This window comes from Notothenia coriiceps, unplaced genomic scaffold (genome assembly GCF_000735185.1).
Source record: "Notothenia coriiceps isolate Sejong01 unplaced genomic scaffold, NC01 NC01_scaffold00001173, whole genome shotgun sequence".
Taxonomy (NCBI): domain Eukaryota; kingdom Metazoa; phylum Chordata; class Actinopteri; order Perciformes; family Nototheniidae; genus Notothenia; species Notothenia coriiceps.
In genome coordinates this window covers 10219-20819 of record NW_011333874.1, presented here as the reverse complement: position 1 = coordinate 20819, position 10601 = coordinate 10219, and the positions used below count along the sequence as shown (strand labels likewise).

The 10601-nt window shown below is 39.0% G+C and overlaps 1 protein-coding gene across 2 annotated transcripts in view; it reads left to right on the top strand.

Moving 5' to 3' along the window:
• Nucleotides 1–10601, top strand: part of LOC104959560 (nocturnin-like) — a 19536-nt gene that overhangs the window by 6532 nt on the left and 2403 nt on the right. Inside the window, exons 1-4 of one of the 2 annotated variants that reach the window (XM_010787469.1) lie at nucleotides 2996–3188; nucleotides 4710–4822; nucleotides 6123–6288; nucleotides 7971–8302. In XM_010787469.1, coding sequence (XP_010785771.1) covers nucleotides 3176–3188; nucleotides 4710–4822; nucleotides 6123–6288; nucleotides 7971–8302 — 624 coding nt within the window. In that variant the 5' untranslated portion in view covers nucleotides 2996–3175. Of the gene's footprint in view, nucleotides 1–2995; nucleotides 3189–4709; nucleotides 4823–6122; nucleotides 6289–7970; nucleotides 8303–10601 lie in introns of those variants that run through there. The other variant, XM_010787476.1, reaches the window with a different exon arrangement.

Below are 10601 nucleotides of genomic sequence, written 5' to 3'. Positions count from 1 at the left end.
TAAGAGATCTATGGATACATCTCTCAACACCCATTTGAAACAGAACTGTAAGCAGATTTATTTTTCTTTATGGATATTTTACAAATCACTCTCCTTTTAAACTGTATTCTTGTTTTACTGTCATATAGTATTTCATAACTGTTTTTCATTTATTCCCTTATTGTTTTATAACTATAATGATCATATAAAGGTGTGCCTCGGAAATAATTGTTTACATAAATCTTGACCAAACCGTTTGAGAGCCACTGAGATAACTTAGACTAAAGTTAACTATCTAAACACTCAGAGAGTCCTTTAGCTCACCTGAGTCTCTCAGTCTGACAGGAGAGGACTCTCCTCCAGCTTGTTGTGGAACAAACAGCTCCTTATGTCCGTTAGTGCAGCTAGCTAAACAGATGCTAACAACACGGTCCCTGGCACCGGTGAGCTCTCTCTCTCTCGCTTAATCACACTAAATGTGCGCCTGCCACACACACACACAGAGCTGAGCTTGAATGAAGCACAGAGACCCAGAAGTACTTGTTCTGTGGCATATCTTTTTCGAATCAATCATTTTTCAAACTATGAATTTCACACGTAAAAATAAAAAAAGACACATACATTTATTGGCGGTGCTTGGGGGGTGCTATGGATATCCTAGGGGGAGCTTCAGCACCCCCCAGCGCCGCCTATGGCGGACTGGCCATTGGGAATACCGGGAGTTTTCCCGGTGGGCCGGTACCGAAGTGGGCCGGTCGGACAATTCACAAGCAGCGCTCCGAGACCACCTCTTTTAGGAGTCCGGTTGTTTAGTTCACTTCAGAGGTCTCGGACTGCATTAACACCAACCCAAACGAACCGCACCAAGTGGCTAAACGCACCAGGGTTCGATTCAACCGGACTATATAAGGCTGGTGTGAATGTAGTTTCTTTATTTACACATAAAAAGGAAAAAGATACAATGTATAACAACTTGAGGGAAAAATGCATTCTGGCCTTCACTTGGTAGGATTATTAGAAAATAGTTACGCCATCATAATAAAAATTATTTGTATTTATCAAATAAAAAAAATGAGACAAAGTTCAGTATTATATTACAATTCCACTAAGCATCCCATAAACACCCATCTGTTGCACAAGTTGAATAGATCAGTCATAGTCATCATAAGACACACAAACAAGCACAAACACCTTTATTAACACTCGGAGCATGCACTCATGTGATATAGTGAGAATCTTCGTTACCAGGAAGTATAAAGGAGAAAACAAAACAAGCAGTAGTCATGATAGGCCTTTAGACTGAAAGATGAAGGAAAACATTGCTGGGATCAAGCTTATAAAAGGAGTCCAAATGGAAGATATTGGTTAGTTAGAATTACTTAATTTGCTTAGAACTCTCAAATTAATTCTCTTTTCAATTTCTGTGTGTGCACATGGCCCTTCATTAATGTATTTTTCAAATGGGGAAAAAGTAAGTATCTTTTTTTAAATACGGTATTATTATTTGATAACACAAATGCACACACATCACTTGTAAATAGTTTCACCTATGGGGAGAACATCACACACACTCGCATGCGCACAAAAACCCACATTTGAATATCATGTGGCAGCTGCCCTTTAATGTGGAAATGTCAATATGCCACTAAAGGATATCTTAACACACACACACACACACTCACGTATACACGCTCACACACCACTACAGTTAATTATTCTGCCTGGAGCCACAATAGATTGTCTATGGGATATGAGTCACGCTGCCCTCACAGTAGCACACACACTATATCAATGAATGCACATTCCCCCTGTTTGTAAATCAGGCGCTTTTGAAAGGTGTTTTATCTTCAACTTCTTTAAAAAAACATCTATTCTGTAACAATCCTGTGTTTCCGTCTAACGCGGGCGGGTTGTGACTCGTTGTTAATGTTTGGAGACTATGCAGACCTGCGTGTTCAGACATGAGTCACCATCACAGGTCAGCAGAGCTTTTCGATCTCTGTAATGTGCGCTGGTCTTTGAGCTGACACGCTGACGTCCGAGCAACACGGTGGAACGCTCCCTGACTCCATTCTGTTGGTTTAAGAGATCCGGATAGAGAGGAATATAGGAGCTTTGTTTCTGCTTGACAAACATTATTTTGATCAGCAAGGACACACAAGAGCAATGTGTTGTATTAAACAAGAGGAACAGCTGGAGGCTTTACGTGGTTCTTAAAATGGGAAAATTACAAATGACATACACAAAGGGTTATTCCCCATCTTTGTTTTTTGTGTTAATTACCCAATTTAACAAAAAGACAATTCAATGAAAGAGGCCCTGTTGTGTTTTTTAGAGTATTCCCTTCCCTGTATTTTTGTAAATGGTCTTCAAAGGCTAAAATCCCAAAGTTCCCTCTAGACGGAGTTTCTCCTATTGATTTCAAATTAAATGTTTTAGTTTAAAAAACTTAAAACACTGTTTTAATCAGTAACCCGGGAGGGGGAGCCTTGAACCACAGTTTTGAAATAGCTCAATAAATTTTGATCCGAGAACCAAAATAGTATAACTAATAAGTCAACTGCACATGGAAAAGAACATTACACTCTGATGTAACACAAGTTACTGTAAACTGCGATCAAAGTGACCTCAGTGTCGTGACAAGGAAGTCATTGTTACAAACCACACACAATCACGCACACACACACACACACACACACACACTCATGATTGGTTTAGTCATGCAATCATTGTTGCAATGTGTGTGTTTGTGAGGGCATGACTCCATGTTACTTTATGCTTTTGCTTGTTGTTTGGGCAAAGGTGAGACGACCTAATATGTGTGTATCCGTAACAACTCTGCACACACTCAAGCTTGTGTGTGTGTGAGAGAGCTGCCGTTTGGATTGTGCAGTGAATCCCTCTCTCCCTCACTAGCACATGACGTGAATTGCTCCATATGGCGTGGTGACGTACTTCCTAGTCTCTCTCTTTCTTTCCCCTGTCCTCCCCGAGGCTTTATAGGCAGCAGTGAACCGTGAAAGGGCATTCTTTTAAACAAATACACATCTGTCTTCAGTTTCAGAGAAAACCTTTTCAGCTCAGGCAGGAAACCTAAACCAGTAAACAAACCTTGTCTTTAAAAAGGGTATTACCGGTGTTTAAAAGGAGGCATTCAAAACAAACTCTGTTCAGAGTGGACATAGCCGTGGACATAATGGACACTATTGGTAAGAGGCAGCTATTCTTTCTTTTACTGATTATTTGGATGCATCATATCAGCTGTACTGTGTTTCTGACTTATGGTGGTGCTGTTACTTTATTTAATTCCCGGGTCTGGCTGGTGTATATGGATAAACATAGACCCATATAATGATTAACAGAAAGATTTATGACGTACATTTGGGAAGAATTGGAAGCTGGATCTTGTCACAGAGGTTGTTTGGCTCAATCGCACACAACTGGATTGATCCTGAACATCAGTGGTTGAACGGGATGTGACCTTCTGTAGTCCAATAGTTGTGGCGTAGAGGAGTTGGCAGTTTGGTTTTCTCAGTTTAAAAAGCCATATTTGTGGCTTTCCATTATAGAAACGCTTCCACTTATGGCTCTCTCTGGAATTGTATTGATAAAATAAATACGTCTGCTTTTAGAAATCAGATTTAGTACTTTCCCACAGTTGACAGTTGCTCCATTTGAATTTAAAATAAGTAAAATCTATAATAGAATATAAATATTAAAATGAACATTAGAAGTAAAATTGGGCAATACAAATATTTTAAAAAACAATAATAATAAATAATATTTACATAGCGCCTTTCCCAGTGCTCTATATATATAAATATGTATTTGAACATAAGAAGTATGAAGTAGTACATTATGCTTTGTGTATATTACAATATATACAGTGGTGTATTATGAAAAGCAGATTATGGCTCAAATGTAATACAGTAATAATCTTTGGCCCTTACTTTATCATCAATATAAGAGTCGCAATTCTGTTGATAACATTGAGTCTAAGTTCAGCTGAGGTATTTGTATTGTTGTTTATTTGTCTGCTACATTTTGAAGTGGAACATGTTTGATGCCTTTTGGCAAACGACCAGCCAATTTGACCCACTTTGCTTTGACCTACTTTAGTTCAAAGTCCTTACAAACAAACAGCTGCTGTGTTTAGTAGTCATGGAAGCATTAACTACACAAACATGGTGTGTGTGTGCGTGTGTGTGCGGCATGGATACTATCAGGGTGTGACCTCGGCAAACTTCCAATCTGTAAACCTACAATTTCAAATTGAAAGTTGCCTCCTTAAAGTGCTGTTCTCATTTGCTGCCTGGTTTACAAACTGTATGGTATCAGTGTTGAAAAGCATTGTTATCAACATTATACAACATAGTATTAATATTCCTTGTAATGTGTTATAAAGGTTTTTGTGCATGTAAATGGTCTGCAAAGGCTAAAATCCCAAAGTTGGCACCAGAGGGCGTTTCTCTAACCTTGAGTTCTAGTGTTAGTACTTATGGCTGTCTGTACGGGAGATCCTGTGTAAATGAATAATGTTATTTTAAATGTTACTTTGAGTAACAAGGAAGTTATTTCGGTTTGAGCGCATGAACACAAAACTACTTGGTTGAATAGACTGGAGGTGTTAACATTTTTGACGATCCACCAATGTGTCATTAAAGTTACAAAATGCTGAATGTTTGTCTCCATCCTCCTCACACACCTCACCATCTTGTTCTTCCTCTCAGTGTGTCCGATGGGTGGGGGGGCCACCAGGCTGTACAGCGCCCTGACTCCGCCCCTCAGCAGCTCTGCTTTCCCCCCGCCTGCAGTCACAAACCTGGATCCAGCATTCTGTCAGGTCAGTGGCTCCTCCTCCTCTGCTCACTGTGCAAATATAAACAAAAAGTGAGTCAGTAAATGCTGTCAGCAGTTTTGTAGGCAAGTTATTGACATAGTAACTGACATAATGGGGCACAGATACTGTGCCTCCAAAACATTGTTCTGCTAAATGATGATTCATGACATTTAACTTTTTGCATACATACTATTTGTTGATAAAGGTAAGGGCCACATGTGAAATATTTCTTTGAGATCTGACCATGAGTTCATTTTTTTGTTTTGTTCTGAGATTAAAGTCAGAATTCTGAAAAAAGTCAGATATAGAGAAAAAAAGTCAAACTCCTGGTAACAATTTCAGATACAGAGAAAGAGGTCAGATACGCAGAAACAAGTCGGATACAGAGAAAATATTCAGACACAGAGAAACAAATCAGTTACGGAGAAGGAGGTCGGATACGGAGGGAGAAGTCAGATAAGGCAAGTTTATTTAAATAACACCTTTCAACCCAAGGCAATTCAAAAAGTTTACAAAAAATGAAAAACATTAAGAATAAAGAGAATAGAACAAACACAAAACAAGATAAAATAGATAACATAGGTATACAATACATGAGTAAAAGTTACAGTGCAGTCTAATTTAAAAGCAAAAAGCAAAGCCTTCAGCCTGGGTTTTAAAACAGGATTCTGGGAGTTTGTTCCAGATATTTGGAACATAATAACTGGAGATAAGGAGAATATTGTCAAGAGGTCAGAATCCTGAGGATTGTGACTTTAATCTCAGAACAAAGAAAAATCATCACTTTTGGTGAGATCTCAAGAAAAGAGTCACATGTTGCCCTGATTCTCTTCCATAGTCAATGCATTATTATCTTCCTTTCACAGTGTATTAGTTTAAAAACTGTCAATCTGTAAACAATTCTAGAGAAGAAACATTACAGCCTATTAAAAGAGCTGGTTCTATACTTCATGTCAAATATTACGTAGAGACATACGTTTGCCTTGTTCTGTGGAAAGATGATTAGGGAAAAGAACATGTATTTTTTATCTTATTCTGTGAGGAATGCTCATGCTCAGCTCTCTAAATACACATTTGTGCACAACCCGCCCTCCACTTTAAAGTACAATACACTGTAGTGTGTAGTATATTATTTTCATATATTAATTGTCCTGAGTGTTTTAGTTTATTAGCTTGTAAGGTTCTTTGTATATTTAAATGTTCTGTATGTTTGTTTCATCTTATATGGATGGCTGGAAACATTTATAAAAAGCTGGTAAAAAAAAGAATGGTGTCACAGCAGTGATGTGTGTGTGTGTTGCAGGAGCAGAAGGGGGCCCCTGTGTGTCCCGCAGAGCTGCTCAGACAGTGTGAGGAGGCCCTCAGGGGCCGAGCGCCTCGCTTCCACAGGAAGTTCACTCAGCTGCCGGATGGAAGCGGCGCCCCCAGCAACTCCATCAGGGTGATGCAGTGGAACATACTGGCCCAAGGTACACTGCTTCAGCCTGAATAATACACACACTGGAGTTTAGGCTCAGATTTATCTACAGACAAAATCCAGCTTCATACAGTTCCCAGGGTCATGGAATTGATTTGTGTTTACCGAAATTGTTAGTTATATAAGGGATAATGGGCATTGAGGCGCTCATTGATGAAAAGCGAACACCAGAGGGCAAAGGTGTTATTTTTCCTGCTTATTACCGATGACATACTAAATAAAACAACAACTTGATCCAAAATATTGATTTAAATGAAAGTTGTTTAAAATTATCCGTTGCACTGCGTACCAACAGCTAGAACTGGTGCGACAACAACTTAAAATGAAGGCAGCACTTTTCGAGGTTTTCTGTAATTGTCCAAGTCTGTTACATTTCCTTACCATTAACCAGACCTTAAACACTGCTAGAGCCCAAACCATTTCCCTGTTTACTTCCTGTTTGCCTTCTTCTGCTGATTTCCCTTTTCTTGTTTTCTTTTTTTTCTTTACTGGGGACAGTTTAGCCATCAGTAATTGAAAGTTTAGTGCTCTCCGCAAATATAAAAAATGAATATTCAAAAAGTAATCCATGGATAAAAAAACTTGTTGCAGGATTAAAAACTCTGGATCAATTCTGAACTGGGGTTAGAGCTGCACAATTAATGTTATTCTTATCAAAATCGCTATATGGACTTGTGTAATATTCAAATAGCATGAGGCACAATACTGAGACCTACTAATCATATTCTACAGACTTAACAAAACATCCTTTTATGGTAGAAACACATTGTGCTCATTTGCAGGTTCATATCTGTATTGTGTTCATCTCCTGGGACATGTCTCCATTCTTTAATGTTCAAAAAACTCTTTATTTTTCTCATGTGCTGCCCTGTGCTGCAGCACCTCTTTGCACCCTCTGTCTGAAACCAGAGCCCAGTCTGCTCTGATTGGTTAACTCAGTGGTTCCCAACCTGGGGGGCGCCAAAGATCGCAGGGGGGCGCCAGGCCTCAGATGATTTGAGGCCAAATATCATATTTAGCCATTTTTTCTTTTCTTTTTTTACATATAATTGTAAGTTAATACATGATTGTCACTAAAAGCCTTGTCTCTAGATTACAATAAAATATAAAAAATAATTGGCTAATTAATTTTAATAAAAATTCAAGTTGGTAATAAAGGCATAAAAAGACAGCAATGTATAATTCTTTCTTTAATAGAAATGTTTCTTCTGCCCGTAAAGTGTCCAAACCAGGCTTTTCAGGATAAGCGCATTTTTAAAACATATTCATTGTCCATTCCGGTTTCAGTTGGATTATTTGTCAGTTGCTCCGATCAGATGGGTCTCCTCCATTTTGTAGATTATTTACGATTTTTGAATCCACATAAACACATCGGCAAAATCCGGCTTACTTTGAGCATGTGTTTTAAACAGTTTAATCCCTTTGTGAATTGTTTCCCTCCTTTAATTTCTTCATACAGCGGGAATCCAAATAAATGATTTCTGAGTCCAATAACCAATCAAAGTCACTCCAATAGTGCTCCTTAATTACGCTTTCATCCTCCTTTAACAAAATACTTCACATTCATCCAGTTTGTGACGGTAGTTGTGGCATTTGGCCCCTTTCTGGCTAACTGTTGTTCAGCTCCTCCAGGTTATCTCCACCCTAATACTCTTCCCTCCCCCCGTCTGGCAGCTCTTGGCGAGGGGCTTGACAGCTTCGTCCAGTGTCCCCCGGAGGCCCTCAGCTGGTCCCGCAGGAAGTACCTCATCTTAGAGGAGATCCTCACCTACCGCCCTCACATACTGTGTCTGCAGGAAGTGGACCACTACTACGACACCCTCCAGCCGGTCCTCGCAGGCCTGGGCTACAGCAGCAACTTCTGCCCCAAGCCCTGGTCCCCCTGTCTGGATGTGGATGGCAACAACGGCCCCGACGGCTGCGCGCTGTTCTATGACGAGTCGCGTTTTGAGTTCCTGGACAGCGTCAACCTCCAGCTCTCCGCCATGAGGATTCCAACCAATCAGGTGGGTGGAATTTAAAGCCACACTTGGAAACATAAAACACGAAAATACACAATTTGTACCCAGCTCTTTGTGTTGTTAGTTTGTTTGTTTTGCAAGTGGGGATGCAATATTATTGTTTTTTATCTCTTTCAATGTTTTTCTTTAATTTAAATATATTTTATTCTTTAAATGTTTTTTTATGTATTTTTTGGGGGGGGAGAGATTCCTTTGTTTAATATAGAATATTCAAACCCCCGCACACTCAATACAAATACAATTATTTATTATTTAAGTTTCTCGTCAGTGCGTGGTTGGCTGGTTTTACATCCAGTCATAGTCCTTTGAGATTTCTGTATGTATATTTATTCTTACATTTTATTTGTATATACTGCAGAATATTTTTGTCTCAAAAATGTTATGGTTTAGTATGGGATACAGAAAAGTGCATGTCAAACAAATGTCCTAAAAGGCATAGAGGCACTAAAAGGTTTATATAATGAACTTACAAAAAGTAATATAATTGAAATTCATCAAAAAGAATCGAACTATGTTTCAATAAATGTCATTGAAGAGTTTTGTTTCATCTTCTGCAATTTATTTACTTTACTAATCTATAAATGTAATCTTTAAATGTAATTTAATACATTGTGAAGTTTACCATTATATGTAAACATGACATAAAAATCTCAGCCAATAAAAAAAGTGATATTATTGCTCATTATTGATGTCATTAAAATATCCTAGTATGCCATGATAGGAAATACAAAACTCATATTAAAGTATGCCTTTTAAAAGTCATATTATAGTATTTCATGAAAATAAAAAAAAGTAATTCATAAAAAGTATTTTAGTTTAAACTGTATGTGCAATTTCTCTCATACTGCCTGTGCTGCAGCTCCTCTTTTCACCCTCTGTCTGAAACCAGAGCCCAGTCTGCTCTGATTGGTTAGCTGGCCGGCTCTGTTGTGATTGATGAATCGGTCAGAGATGTCCAGCCCCTTTAGCCTATCAACTACAATGTGTTGGAGCGCTAGCAAATAAGAGAGTGAGTGTTACATAGTGATGTCACTATGTTACAGAAATAAAAAAAGGACTACAAATGAGGCGTTTCAGGCAGGGGGGGGGGAGGAAGAGAAACTATGGGATTAGTTTTGTATCATAAAGCCAGAGCAACACTTTCTCAGAATAAAGCAAAACTATGAGTTTAAAAGAAAAAAAAACTGACTCAAGCAAAATAAAATACATTTCAAAAATAAAACTATAAGTTGCAAACAAATCATTTGTGTAATCATGTAAACTAAGTATTTTTTCCTTGTTTTAACATAGGTTTTTGTTTGCAGTTATTGTTTCTTCTTCCTCAATGATCAGACTTTTCGGTTGAGCTCCCTCATTTTTTATTTGCAATTTTGACACAAACTTCCCAGGTGGGCGGGACTTTCACGGGTGTGTCCCGATTGGCTACTCAGTTTTTGAGTGACAGCCCACTACACCACAGAACATACAGTCCAACTCATGCAGCAAACTCCGGAGTCCACTATGGGTATGGACCAGGCCTCAATTAGACGCCTGCAGCTAGTGCAGAATGCCGCTGCACGTCTTCTTACTGGCAACAAAAAGCGTGACCACATCACCCCAATTCTGGCCTCACTGCTCTGGCTTCCAATTCGGTTCCGAATTGATTTTAAACTCCTTTTATTTGTTTTTAAAGCACTAAATGGGTTGGCTCCGGCCTATATAGCTGAACTCCTCCAGCGCTACACTCCAGCCAGAGCCTTAAGGTCTGCTGACCAGCTACTGCTGGTAGTGCCCCAGACCAGGCTCAAAACCCGAGGGCACCGAGCCTTCGCAGCAGCTGGTCCCAGGCTCTTGAACACTCTGCCCCTCCATATGAGGTCGGCCCAGACTCTAGGGGTTTTTAAAACAAAACTAAAGACTCACTTCTTCTCCCTGGCATTCTAGTCCGAGCAGAGTAGGACTACGGACAATTCCCTGTGTTGGATTTTTATATTTGTTGTGGGAATTTATTGTCTTCTGTTCTTTGCGAATGTAGTAATGTGTTATTATTATTTATTATTTGCATGTACAGCACTTTGGTCTCGACCAAAAATCGTTTTAAAATGTGCTTTATAAATAAAACCTGATTTGATTTGATTCACATGTCATCTTAGCGGTTTACTTCTGATGACTGCTGTTTTTATTGAGATGCTGAAAAAAACAACATTATCTTTGCCAGTTAATGTCACTGTTATTATTACATCTCCCACATTGCAAGCTGTACATAAAAACACACTGAGATGTCAGACAGAAGCACTCGCCTCTC